The sequence below is a fragment of the Schistocerca nitens genome, chromosome 3, assembly GCF_023898315.1.
Source record: "Schistocerca nitens isolate TAMUIC-IGC-003100 chromosome 3, iqSchNite1.1, whole genome shotgun sequence".
Classification (NCBI taxonomy): Eukaryota; Metazoa; Arthropoda; class Insecta; order Orthoptera; family Acrididae; genus Schistocerca; species Schistocerca nitens.
Window position 1 is genome coordinate 509183638 of NC_064616.1, and position 14483 is coordinate 509198120.

The window sequence follows — 14483 nt, forward strand, 5'->3', positions numbered from 1 at the left end:
ACAGTAGTTCTGTATACCCTCCCCCCTCCATCTACTACCATCCTATGCCGTATCTCTCGATTTTTGCACTCTGAGCGTAAAAACCTTGTGTACTCTCATCAACTATCCAACCTTCCTTCCCTCTCTGGCGCTAGTTTGACTCCACCTAAATATCTGCACAAGAACCTATGAAAGTAAGCAAGTACACCATGCTTAAATGCGGAATGAATCTTCTGGAATACTACATGAACTGAGCTGTAAAGTAAAACAGTGTTTCCAAGAAAATGGAGGTACCTTCCCCCTCTGCTTGTGTAATTATAAAAACCCCTTATTCATCAAGAAACTAGTAGCCTGAAGAGTGATAACTGTGGTAATGGATAACCGTATTTCATTCACTCTGTACCCTGTTGTCAGAATCTAACAACACTGTATGTTGTGTTCTGAAGACAGTGTTATAGGCCAGTTTGTTGGAGTGCCGTCCGTTTGACTTCAATGCGAACAATCAAATATTGTAATTAAGGCAGTGTGTAATTAACAGAATTGACGCGCTGGACGTCAAATACAATTATCCTCCTATTTATAAAGCACCCGGCGCAAGTGTAATTTAATAAATTGTCTGTATCAAATACTAAAGGCAACTTTCATAACAGGGGAGACACGTAGCGACGGATGAAGACAGTGGAAGCAGCTGCTCTCTGCCTGATTGCAATTGCACTTATCACCGGCCATAGCGCGCACGCTCTAAAAATCTGGAGGCTACAACAAACTAGAAGGAGAGAGAGAGAGAGAGAGAGAGAGAGAAAAACGAGAAGAGGAGAAAAAAACGAGAAGAGGAGAAAAAAACGAGAAGAGGAGAAAAAAACGAGAAGAGGAGAAAAAAACGAGAAGAGGAGAAAAAAACGAGAAGAGGAGAAAAAAACGAGAAGAGGAGAAAAAAACGAGAAGAGGAGAAAAAAACGAGAAGAGGAGAAAAAAACGAGAAGAGGAGAAAAAAACGAGAAGAGGAGAAAAAAACGAGAAGAGGAGAAAAAAACGAGAAGAGGAGAAAAAAACGAGAAGAGGAGAAAAAAACGAGAAGAGGAGAAAAAAAACGAGAAGAGGAGAAAAAAAACGAGAAGAGGAGAAAAAAAACGAGAAGAGGAGAAAAAAAACGAGAAGAGGAGAAAAAAAACGAGAAGAGGAGAAAAAAAACGAGAAGAGGAGAAAAAAAACGAGAAGAGGAGAAAAAAAACGAGAAGAGGAGAAAAAAAACGAGAAGAGGAGAAAAAAAACGAGAAGAGGAGAAAAAAAACGAGAAGAGGAGAAAAAAAACGAGAAGAGGAGAAAAAAAACGAGAAGAGGAGAAAAAAACGAGAAGAGGAGAAAAAAAACGAGAAGAGGAGAAAAAAACGAGAAGAGGAGAAAAAAACGAGAAGAGGAGAAAAAAACGAGAAGAGGAGAAAAAAACGAGAAGAGGAGAAAAAAACGAGAAGAGGAGAAAAAAACGAGAAGAGGAGAAAAAAACGAGAAGAGGAGAAAAAAACGAGAAGAGGAGAAAAAAAACGAGAAGAGGAGAAAAAAAACGAGAAGAGGAGAAAAAAAACGAGAAGAGGAGAAAAAAAACGAGAAGAGGAGAAAAAAAACGAGAAGAGGAGAAAAAAAACGAGAAGAGGAGAAAAAAAACGAGAAGAGGAGAAAAAAAACGAGAAGAGGAGAAAAAAACGAGAAGAGGAGAAAAAAACGAGAAGAGGAGAAAAAAAACGAGAAGAGGAGAAAAAAAACGAGAAGAGGAGAAAAAAAACGAGAAGAGGAGAAAAAAAACGAGAAGAGGAGAAAAAAAACGAGAAGAGGAGAAAAAAAACGAGAAGAGGAGAAAAAAAACGAGAAGAGGAGAAAAAAACGAGAAGAGGAGAAAAAAAACGAGAAGAGGAGAAAAAAAACGAGAAGAGGAGAAAAAAAACGAGAAGAGGAGAAAAAAAACGAGAAGAGGAGAAAAAAAACGAGAAGAGGAGAAAAAAAACGAGAAGAGGAGAAAAAAAACGAGAAGAGGAGAAAAAAAACGAGAAGAGGAGAAAAAAAACGAGAAGAGGAGAAAAAAAACGAGAAGCGAGAAGAGGAGAAAAAAAACGAGAAGCGAGAAGAGGAGAAAAAAAACGAGAAGCGAGAAGAGGAGAAAAAAAACGAGAAGCGAGAAGAGGAGAAAAAAAACGAGAAGCGAGAAGAGGAGAAAAAAAACGAGAAGCGAGAAGAGGAGAAAAAAAACGAGAAGCGAGAAGAGGAGAAAAAAAACGAGAAGCGAGAAGAGGAGAAAAAAAACGAGAAGCGAGAAGAGGAGAAAAAAAACGAGAAGCGAGAAGAGGAGAAAAAAAACGAGAAGCGAGAAGAGGAGAAAAAAAACGAGAAGCGAGAAGAGGAGAAAAAAAACGAGAAGCGAGAAGAGGAGAAAAAAACGAGAAGCGAGAAGAGGAGAAAAAAACGAGAAGCGAGAAGAGGAGAAAAAAACGAGAAGCGAGAAGAGGAGAAAAAAACGAGAAGCGAGAAGAGGAGAAAAAAACGAGAAGCGAGAAGAGGAGAAAAAAACGAGAAGCGAGAAGAGGAGAAAAAAACGAGAAGCGAGAAGAGGAGAAAAAAACGAGAAGCGAGAAGAGGAGAAAAAAACGAGAAGCGAGAAGAGGAGAGAAAAACGAGAAGCGAGAAGAGGAGAGAAAAACGAGAAGCGAGAAGAGGAGAGAAAAACGAGAAGCGAGAAGAGGAGAGAAAAACGAGAAGCGAGAAGAGGAGAGAAAAACGAGAAGCGAGAAGAGGAGAGAAAAACGAGAAGCGAGAAGAGGAGAAAAACGAGAAGCGAGAAGAGGAGAAAAACAAGAAAGCGATAGGCAGCTTTCACCTGAAGTTTGAACTGCAATGAGGTATGCACACACAATGCTCTGTGTGCTAGCTTACTCTGGTACCTGCAAGAACTTCGGTAATTTATACGTGACAAAATTTTTCATACAGAGGGTACAGTTCCAAAAGCCCTGTTTTCTTATGCTACAGAAAATCACACTGATTACGCTAAAACAAATACAACTCATAAGAATTCTTAAAAATGGGACTCCCGTGTACATGACCCAGAACAGCAAGTCTGTATGAGGCAAATTCAGTTTTATTTTTTCCTTAGGCCTGACAAATTACTGCGTAAAAGTGTATAATATGGGGATCTTTGTGCAATTATGACCGTATAAATGAAATGAAGGAGATAACGAAAACTTGTATAAATAGCGCGCCGCCTTGAAGCTGGCGCCATTCCGCACGCAAACTAGCACCGCCGATGTCTGGGATACATGGTATCCCAGGTACTCTCGTCGCAGAGCGAAAACTGCTCGTCATTCAAATGGCCGTCACAGCATGAACATCTACATGTTATTACTTCCAAATGTCAGATCTACAAGAAGTACCACTGAATTTGTCTCGAGACATGCTCTACTGGCGGAGAAATGCCAGTCCATTTCGAACAATGCTAATGTGCATTTTATATTTTAGAATGTCACGGAAGCGATATTTGGTGGCGTAAGCAGACTGGGCTTTAGGAAACAATTTTTGTGTGAAACATTTTCTTGTACGTACGCCTTTACAGCTCCGAATTGCTAGATCATGCACCATCGAAATAGTGAAGTAGGTTAAGATTAATAAAAATTTTGGCCCTTGTGAAGAATACTTGGTTTAATGGCTGTCGATTGAGGAAGCCGCAGTATATAGCTCAATACATCCTAATACTACATAACTATAGAAAGTTTGTTTTTTCACTGTTTGTGTAGTAGGAAGTACAAAATTATGTATGTAGTCACAAGAGTTACTTTATTTGCACCTAATTGTGATCTTTATGGCGCTTTCAAATTTCCACACTTCAGCAATTTTCCTGTTGACATCAATGGAAACTGAGTGTACCAGATAGCTCGAAGGCTGTTTTATTTTACGATGCTATAAACATAAATCTCACAGATTCCAGTTGCGAACAGCTGGAACGTGCAATGTCCTTTGGCACAATTGACTCAGCTGTACTAGAAGTCTACACTAACGTAACTGTAAGAAGTTCTACTGTAGGTGAATCAGTTCTCACAACGGCCACAATTTGAAATACTCAGATTTCATGCATTGAAGATAAATCGGGGAAACTATCGTTGAAGACCTGTATCATGACTAGCTGCTGATGTTTATGGCAGCATTGTTGCAAGCTGGAATGCACTTAGCTGGTCCGCTTAGTAGAAATATCAATTCAGAGTTATGTGAATATATTTGTCACGAAAATCTAATTCAGGCTCGAGGGGTGTATTTAGATCACTGTTTACTAGTTTGACAATTCCTGTAGTCAATTCACGAACCTCATGTAGGCTACAATTTAGCAAGACTGTGTATCCTTTCACTGCTGTCGCATATTATCTGCATCGTAATGTTTGTTGCGTAAAGAAGTCGTTTATGTATCCACATAACGAACGTAATGTTGCTAAACAAGGGGAGCATATCGCCCTCTGTACGTCAGGGCTGTCCCTATTAATTTGCAGTACACGTTGCACAGGGCTCCACAGTATTTGACGACAGTGACAACCAAATTTTCAATTTAAAGACTTCAGGTGCTCATTCCATGTCCAGATTTGGTTATCTATTTATTCGAAAGTAGCATTTTAATCAAATTACTCTGATTCCCATGACTACGGTGTCAGCGAGATCCATCATTTATCATTACAACACTGTGAAGGCTGAACTGCGGAAGTACAAAGGAAACACCTAATGTAAATTACGGCCTTCATGTATGAATGCAGTTAGCGTGCTTATTTTAGTCTGAGCGGACACAGGAGGAGGATATAGAAGTTTTGACTGCATGTAGTATGTGTTCAGCAAATTCATTCGAGTGGTTAGGAGGCAAGATAGAGCGAACACATCTACAGGGCACTGTGTCGACAATTCGGAAATTATAGACAGGCTCAGTGACTGCGAGGGAAACTACCAAAAATAAGGGCCTTCGTCTGTCTGCCCGACTATGGAGGAGACGTCGGGAATGAGAGAGGGGAGCGATCTTCAGCCGTAGCATGGGCAAGGACGACCACGTGCTTAAGCCCAACGTAGTGTCTGAAGATGTCCAATCAGCACAGGATAGGTAATGGATGAAGACCTGGTGGCTGCCTCTGGGTTAAACCTTCCGACAGACGGAGAATACCGAGCGAGGTGGCGCAGTGGTTAGACACTGGACTCGCATTCGGGAAGACGACGGTTCAATCCCGCGTCCGGCCATCCTGATTTAGGTTTTCCGTGATTTCCCTAAATCGCTCCAGGCAAATGCCGGGATGGTTCCATTCAAAGGGCACGGCCGACTTCCTTCCCTAATCTGATGAGACCGATGACCTCGCTGTCTGGTCTCCTTCCCCAAACCAACCAACCAACCAACCAACCAACCAACCAACCAACCAACCAACCGACGGAGAATCGTTGGCTTTGGAAGGTTCCTCTGTTTTCTAGTTTGTGGAAAGGGACTGTCACGGCTGCGCCATTGTTCTCGTCTGGAGCGCCACCATAATAGTTTTCATGTTTCTGAATAGGGTCGCTTGAGCATACTGCGTAGGCTTCGGAGAGATTCTACAACGCCATGTGTACCTTTTTAACGGTACATGTTGACATGGGTTCCTCTAATGACAGTGCTCTCCTCACGGGACAGGCCTCGTGGACGAATACTAGTAAGCCAAGGACGCCACACATGTCGTGCGACCAACTTGTTACCTAAGTTTAAATATAATTGTAGAAGCTTGGGGCCTCGCCGTTATAGACGGTTTCCGACCGCCGGAGAGCTCTTTATCACAAATACGAGGCGTTAACCGCAAGCATTGCTGGATGCCTGATCCACGGTACGGGGAGCCGTTCTGCATCTTGCATTGCCTTGTGAGGACACTGCAGCCCGCATTTACCCTCTGTACATCTTGTGGTGCTACAGAAGGCCGCTTAAGATTGAATGGATACATAGGATGGAGATGAGATGCTGAATCGGACTGGGGAGAGAAATTCATGGCGTAATCTGAGTAGAAGCAGCATCAGCTGATGGAATATTTCCTTATGCGTCAGGAAATAGCTAGTTCACTAACAGAAGGCATTGTGAAGTGCAAAAAATTGTAGAATGAAAACGAGTACGCAGGTTCAAGTGAATGCAGGAAGGATGATTAGCGTTTAACGTCCCGTCGGTGACATCAGAGAGTGAACACAAGCTCAGATCAGGGAAGGAAATTTGCCGTGCTCTTTCAGATGGGCTTCTCTGGCACTCGTCTGAAGTGATTTAGAGAAATCACAAGAAACAAATCTGTATGACAACTCGGTAACTTGAACCATTGTCCTCCCGAATATGAGCCCAATGCGTTTCCCCTGTACTATCTCGCCTGCTAACTGGATATGGGTTGCAGTATTTATTGGAAGATTAAGAGACTCCCGCATGATAGCGAAACGTGCATAGCGACATCAAACTAGCCTTCGAACTGACGACCTGAACATGCCACCAGCCATGAACATAGTGAACTGAAGCACTACCATTCCGTCGTGACGCACAGGAATGTGTTATTTACTGTAAGTTTTTTATGGATGTGTAACAATACTCCTACACATACAAAAAATGTCGCGGATGTTATTTTTATTTCGGCGAGTGTCGTTCAGCGATCTGAATTTTTTTTTAAGGAAACTGGTTTTCAACAACTGAACGGACAACTGAAGAGAATGGATGAATTTCGATAGCTCCAGAGACAAAGTAAAACATTTGGGTACTTCATGAATAGTAGCTCGCTTTCAATTTCGCCAAAATCAAGAATGTTAAAACTAATTTTACTCTTGCCATAATCTCAGTTGATTGCTTAAAAGAACAGAGCACAACCGAAGGAAATACCACGTCCCTCAGATGTAGAGCACTGAATACACTGTTGTCCGCAGTTTACCCAGTCTCTCCCGGCAGCCTTCACAGTTTCTGGGTTTTTGCACGAACGGCTGCATTTCAAAGCAGCGTGACTGGCGACTCCTGAAAGTGATGACTAACCCGTCAGTTAAAAAAGAGCCCCACAGCTATTGAGCTAAGTGCCAGTTCCCAGTGCGACCGGCCACGCTGTTCCCGTGTTCCATGGTGACTCCGGGGCTACCGACGCATCGCACTTTCTCATAGTAATGGCTTAATGGGCCTAAGTACTCTTCACAGCAACGCAGCAACAGTGCCTGCCACTGGCTTTAACAGCTACTTACTACAGGCTTCGGATTTGGTACAGTAAATAACACACACACACACACACACACACACACACACACACACACACTGCAGCGAAGACGTTGAAACAACGCTCACGTCTTACTAACAATTTTTCTTCAGATTCTTCTGCCAGTTGACACGTTTAATACCTTTCCTCTAACCATATGTATCTTCACGCAATAAACACAGACAATAAGTGGGATCGATTCCCAAGTAAGAATCGCATGCAGCACATGTATAAAAATAAGAGAACTACTCAGAGGCCGATGAATAGTCTAACTCATTAGTCGACCACAATATTATTGCTCCGGAAGTTAAAGCGCATCGGTCGGCTCGTGTGTTTAACTATGAGCTTGAAGCCGATCAGAATGTGCTGCTGTGTGAACAGCCAGAAGTTATTCGAACTTCCACAATGTATACGCAGTCGAAAAAATTGATGTGGTTTTTGTGTCACCACCAATTTCAGGTAACTACCACGGGAGGCCAAGTGTAATAATATCATGGTTGAGTAGCATGTGTCGCGATGAAGTACAGCGAGAAACCGCGCACACATTTTCTAGAAAAAACAGAAAATGAATATGATTTACTGTAACCGTAACCAGTTTGCAATAAATACATCACTGCGAAGAGGGAGTGCCAGAGGAAACTTCGCCGGCCGGGGTGGCCGAGCGGTTCTAGGCGCTACAGTCTGGAACCGCGCGACCACTACGGTTGCAGGTTCGAATCCTGCCTCGGGCATGGCTGTGTTATGTCCTTAGGTTAGTTAGGTTTAAGTAGTCCGAAGTCCTAGGGGACTGATGACCTCAGAAGTTTAGTCCCGTAGTGCTCAGAGCCATTTGAACCGTTTTTGAACCAGAGGAAACTTCAAGACAAATAGATGTTTACATAGCAAATTCGATTCCACTTATCCTTGGGATTTAGTAAATATAACAGAAACTTGAATCACTGTGGCCAAATGGCGATTTCAATCCCATTCCGTTAAGTACAATATTTATTGTCCCTTACCCCTGTGGCACTGTGGTTCACTACTGTAAGACCGCGCCTATTTATGGTTGATTTACTGTTTAAGTGTAACGGTACAAGTCATGCAGTCCAGCAGTGGGACGTGAAAATGGCCGAAGGCTCAATCTTTACTACGTTTAAGTAACAGTTTTCATGGAGGGGCGGTCATTCGCATAAGCTTATGTGAAAGTGAAAATAATTGAGACTCTTGACTTGCGTGCACGAAGCTCTATCATCATACGCACTTATGAGAAGGGGTCTCAAAATCCATGGCAAATCAATTATCTACTACCAGGTGCTCCTCAACATCAACATACTTACCTTCTACTGGATTCTCAAATTGTTTTAAACCAAACTGAGCATGCATAGCTGAAGATACCATGTTATGTATCCAGAAGAAGTAAAAACTCTCATAAAACGGAAAGATAATTTGAACGTTCCTGTGCTTTAATAGGCATTGTACTGTGAGATTGTACGCACTTTCGTATCTCCGAGCAGACTGACAGCAGTCTATTTCAGGGGAGAATACAGTTAAACACAGAATCTGAAACGCCGTTCACATACCGTAACTGTTAATGATGGTACAGTTTACGATAATCCAGTATCATCCTACGCCAGAACAAAATCCTAGGGTAACCGGGGAAAAGCCTGGCCCTTTTAGTCTTGCCAGCAGTCATATAATTATTGTTAGGTTTGCAACACATGTGCATAGCGCAAAACCACTACCTGCGGCAGGCACTTTAGGCAGACAGTTACGCCGGCTTGCTCCAGTTGACACGATGACATTTGCATTGTCTGCGCGCGCCGCATCAGATGACATCCGGCCACAGCGACGCGACACCGCTGCTCCCGTCATGAGAGACCACACCAAGGTCTCCAACATACTGTTTATCTGGCTCCCATCTCCATTACAGTTACTGTCACCTATACGAATATCACAGCTTGTGACTGAACCGCATGAAACGTGCAGGACAGGTAATCTTTAAATACTAGCCTAAGCTACTTTAAGATTCAGAGAATACCAACGTACAGCGTAAAACGTGGGTTTTGGACTTTTAACAGCAGGCTCTAACTTGGCCAGGATAATTACCGTCTTAAGAATTGTCTGGTAACCAGATAACAACTGAGTGGAAATTTGTCCACTCACAGAATCGAGTCAGGAAGCTGCTGCTTAAGCTACAGATAGTGGGTTCTACACACGTAAGAGTCTTTATTATTATTATTATTATTATTATTATTATTATTATTATTATTATAATAATGTTGGGGAATATCTACAGGCGTGCGGCATATCACACAGCCAGGAGCGTTTCAGTTGTATCCGTTTCACATGCATGAAAACAGACGTACGTAAAGGCCATAAAAAGAACTTTTAAGCGGACTGTGTGTCTACTACGTAAGCTTTCAGTTTAAGATCTAAGAATTACTCTCTTTTATTAACCATTCGAACGCGCACGAGATACTCGCGATAAAGATTGTTTGAATCAGAACAGCGCGAAATGCGGTTTTCCGAATGAAATACACAGCGGAAAAACGGAGACAGCGTACTTCATGGCAAGAAAGTGTAATTAATGGCAAATAAGATAATACGAAGTCAGAATGCGCGGAAGACTTCAAAGGTAGGTGGGAGATAGTACGGTAATTTAATGCTTCAATTGAGCAACCCACCAATTATCGAAGTGTCGGGCTATAGTAATTAAACTGCAGCGGTGATCTGGAGGATGGGGAGAAGCAAAGTTTCAATACGACAGATAAGACGGATGCGCGGACTTTTTGTGCGTTTTATGCTTTTGTGTGCGCGCTTTTGTGTGCGGTATTTTCATGCCGTTCTGTTCCGAATTCGGATTTGGCGGTTATAATTCTCGTATACATCATGTTATATTGTTCGAAGAATTTGATTGGTTGAGATGGCGGCCTTTTGCTTCTATATTGAAGCGAATTGTAGAAGGTCGGCCCGTTACGGTTAATGTTAAAAATAAACCCGGCATGACCATAAAGCATAGAGGACTTGTCATATTTGTTTCAAATGACTTTAATGTTGGTGATGAGGCTTTGATATCGAGACTTCATGTTGTACATGCCGATTGTCATATTATACATTGTCGTAATGTTAAGGACGAGATGGCGTCGGACTCGTCGGACTGTGAGGCCGAGGAAGAGGTGGTATCCATTTCGTCGGATGAAGATGAGGATGAGGATGAGAGTTCGCCGTGCGCGTCCGAGGCGATTGATACGCCGACGGAACACTCTTACTAGACCGTATTTTGGCCGTATGTGCAAGTGGAGGACAGAGTACACACAATCAGATGGAGTACGGTTTGAATACGGGAAGATGGGTGCAACCGAAAAATATGATGAGAATGCACAGAACTTTACAACATTAAGACACTATGACATAGCAGATGAATTTAAGTTTTTCTCTAATAAATATGATGCTGTAATTATTAACAAGATCGTGACGTATGTTTATAGAATTAATGTAAGGGTTGAGCGACTAACACTAGATGATAGAGCTAATAAAAAAATCTTTGAAGACCAAGGGGTTTTGGAAAAGATTCGTATAGCTTGCAGCAATAAATTGGGACCATTTAGTCTTAAGCCGGAACGTTCATCTGGCGTTCCATGGAGGAAATATTCCAGGCGTAATAGATTTAAATTCGTTACATATTGTAAACCAGAAACAAGTGCAGACATAAATAAAGTAAAGGGATGGCCAGACTTGGAAAATATGTGTAAGTGTAAAAATAAACTGTTTCAGGGTGTCAATCCATTTTATATTGGTGTGGAAATCGCCGGTGATGAACCGGCTAAAAATGATGTTCAGAGCGAAGTGAAATATGTTACATTTGTAGTTCGTAATCGTGTTTATATGTGTGTGTGCGCGCGCGCGCGCGCGCGCGCGCTCTGTGGTGAGGGACCTCACCCAAGCGCGGCCGCTCTTTGCCAATAAATTTCGGAACTCTAGAAAACTGTTCAAAGATTATGGTGCTTATCAACGAAGGAAGGAAGGAACCCAGTTATTATCGGTGCATACTGTATCGTTTGACGAAGTATCTTGACGAAAGATCTGTGAGTATCTTGACGTAGTATCTTCACGTATACTTCACAAAATGTGGGAGCGACGCTAAGAAAGTCAACGTGAACTATAATACAGAATTCCAAAATTTCCCTAAATACCACCTAAAAAAATCAACTGTATTTTAATCTAATTGTGCTGTGCTCTAACTTCTTTGGACTAGAACACACTGGTTTACAAAAAATATGAAGCACTCAGAAGAGGAGGAAAATTTCACGGGCTGACATGTTGCATGTTATTTGAGTGATTACAAAATCGAGGTAAGTTTATTAAGAAAGAGGCTGCATAAGCCCAATTCGCAGTACAGTATTCGCCCGTCTGACCTGGATGTGTGCACTGATGCCGGTTGGGAGGGTTGTCGAAGCAGTTTTATCCTTTCTTGGGACAAGCTGATACACAAGTGTTTTAACTGGTCCTTGATATCCTGGATGTTGTCACTGGGACACAATTTACGTTTGAACTGGTACCCCAGTTGTACCTATCCGATGATGGTCATTAGGGGTAGCACAGAATCACGATTCGTCGCTGAACAAAATGGACGCCATTCATGAATAGTTCATGCTTCCCTGTCACGGCACCACTCCAAACGTAGCAGTATGTGGTGGTGTGTTAACGGCAACCTACGCTTGGTACAGAAATTCCCTAGTCCGACTGCTACTAATTTCTGACCAGTGATGCGGATGACCACGTTGCTGGGAATCCAGTATTACTGCTTGCATGGCGGGCCCATGTGTGAAGGGGTTACTATGTGCTTGGTACACAATACAACGGGCTTACCTTGTGGTAGTCTAAGGTGGCCAGCCGGAACCTTGGAGGGAAGTACGTCTGCTTTCGTGCTGGACTGCATGCGATCATTGGGGCGCCGTCACATCAAAATGTCCCATGTACATGGCTATGGCTGGATTCTACCAGCTGCCAAATGAAGATTCACCACGAGGCCCCTTTGTAACTGTCAAGTGCTGGTAACTGTCTTGCTTGAGTACGTGGCATCTGCATGTCTTTCGGAGTAATCACTCTAAAGCCAACGTTTTTCACACCATTTTCTATACCCATCAGGTCTGTTAACAATATTAGTGCACTCTGGTGGCTGTTCTACGTGTCAGAATTAAACCACTCCCCATTTACGCACCCGCTGACGGAGTGTATTTGTACGAAGTTACATTGACATCGGACCATGTATTGTGGTTGCTTCCCATTTTTCGATAGGCAGTGTAATTGACTTGGTTAAATAAAAAGTGGTGGTACTTACCATTACGGTGTTAAGTCCAGTGGCAGCCTACGTGTCAGACTGGGTCACGTCCAACAACTGCAAAGAAAACGGAACAGCCATATTAGAGATGCTGAACTAAAAAGAAAAATATATCAAGTATTACGTACTATAAATGTACTCCAACACATTTCGGTGTAGAATGTAAGAGGCGACATCTACCCGAGCCCTATTGCCGTAACTTGTATACAGTGACACACATTTGTGTAACTGCATCGAAACTTTTTTTCGTTTGTTGGTAAAGAACTTAAACAGTCACAAATATTTTTTGAAAGCTGTATTTTAATGCGAAACTGGTTTCCGATTGTTATGCTAATCTACAGATGCTTTAACGCTTCCTGTTACATTAATTTCTCAGCAACCAGAAACCCGACTCTCCAACACGTTCCAGTGGTAAGAAATTAACAGCAGCTGAGATTGAAATAATACCTTGGACTGTTTAGATATTTCGAGATAGTTAATATTCAATAGCTAAACTGACGAAGCCCGTTGTTCACGTCTGAAGGTTTCTCTCAACTGTCTGCTCAACCATTGATAACAGACCGACGTGACGTGCTTTGTTAAGATCAAACATGCTTGTCTATCGTGTATAAAATTATTTTAGGTTTTAGGCCGCCTCACGATGAATCGCCGGAACTATACACACAAAAAAAGTTTTGTATCACCCCAGTTCCCAGAACTCGGGAAGATAGACATTGACTGTGGATATTTTATCACAGACACAGTCCCTTTGACTGTTCAAAGATGTCACTAAGCCCGCCCAAAGATTTAGACAACCATGCATGAACAGCGCCGATTGAACGCAGGGGGTCCGACAGCCGAACAGTTCCAGTCATTCTACCAGAAAGGAGGTACGACGACTCGTGTTGTCTGTATTTCAACAATGCCTAGACGGTGGATACCGGGGTTCGATCGGGTCCGCATTTTTACTTTGTGCCAGGAAGGGCTCTCAACAAGGGAAGTGTCCAGGCGTCTCAGACTGAACCGAAGCGATGTTCGGACATGGAGGAGATACATGGAGACAAGAACTGTCGATGACATGCCTCGCTCAGGCCGCCCAAGGGCTACTACTGTAGTGAATGACCGCTACATACGGATTATGGCCCGGAGGAACCTGACAGCAACGCCACCATGTTGAATAATGCTTTTCGTGGAGCCACAGGCTTCGTATTACGACTCAAACTGTGCGCAATAGGCTGCATGATGCGCAACTTCATTCCCGACGTCCATAGCTAGGTCCATGTTGGCAACGACGACACCATGCAGCGCGGTACAGATGGACCAACATGCTGAATGGGTCGCTCAGGATTGGCATCACGTTCTCTTCACCGATGGGTGTCGCATATGCCTTCAACCAGGCAATCATCGGAGACTTGTTTAGAGGCAACCCCGTCAGGCTGAACGAGTTAGACACACTGTCCAGCGAGTGCAACAAGGTGGAGGTCCCTGCTGTTTTGGGGTGGCGTTATGTCGGGGCCGACGTACGCCGCTGGTGGTCATGGAAGGCGCAGTAACGGCTGTACAATACGTGAACGCCATCCTCCGACAGATAGTGCAACCATATCGGCAGTATATTGAAGAGGCATTCGTCTTCATGGACGACAATTCGCGCTCCCATCGTGCACATCTTGTGAATGACTTCCTTCAGGATAACATCGCTCGACTAGAGTGGCCAGCAAGTTCTCCCGACATGAACCCTATCGAACATGCCTGGAATAGCTTGAAAAGGGCTGTTTATGGACGACGTGATCCACCAAGCACTCTGAGGGATCTACGCCCAATCGCAGTTGAGGAGTGGGACAATCTGGACCAACAGTGCCTTGATGCACTTGTGGATAGTATGCCACGTCGGATACAGGCGTTTCACTGTATGGTGCTACAACATGCAATGTGTGGTTCTCATGAGCAATAAAATGGGTGGAAATGATGTTTAT

At 43.1% G+C, this 14483-nt stretch overlaps 2 protein-coding genes across 4 annotated transcripts in view; one reads left to right on the plus strand and one right to left on the minus strand.

Moving 5' to 3' along the window:
- LOC126248433 (beta-1,4-glucuronyltransferase 1) overlaps positions 1–14483 on the minus strand; it is a 323883-nt gene that overhangs the window by 124072 nt on the left and 185328 nt on the right. For all 3 annotated transcript variants that reach the window (XM_049949407.1, XM_049949406.1, XM_049949405.1), the window contains exon 2: positions 12532–12588. The gene's annotated coding sequence lies outside the window, so the exon portion shown is untranslated. The remainder of the gene's footprint in view (positions 1–12531; positions 12589–14483) is intronic.
- Positions 649–2866, plus strand: LOC126249313 (trichohyalin-like). The gene is made up of 2 exons (XM_049950966.1): positions 649–951; positions 2066–2866. Exons 1-2 carry the CDS (start codon positions 649–651, stop codon positions 2864–2866), a joined length of 1104 nt encoding a protein of 367 aa, XP_049806923.1.

Bases quoted from the DNA above. Each gene is read 5' to 3' on its own strand.
- LOC126249313 (XM_049950966.1), top strand. From the start codon at position 649: ATGAAGACAGTGGAAGCAGCTGCTCTCTGCCTGATTGCAATTGCACTT. The intron at 952-2,065 runs AAAACGAGAAGA...AAAAACGAGAAG, and splicing joins AAAAACGAGAAGAGGAGAAA to CGAGAAGAGGAGAAAAAAAA.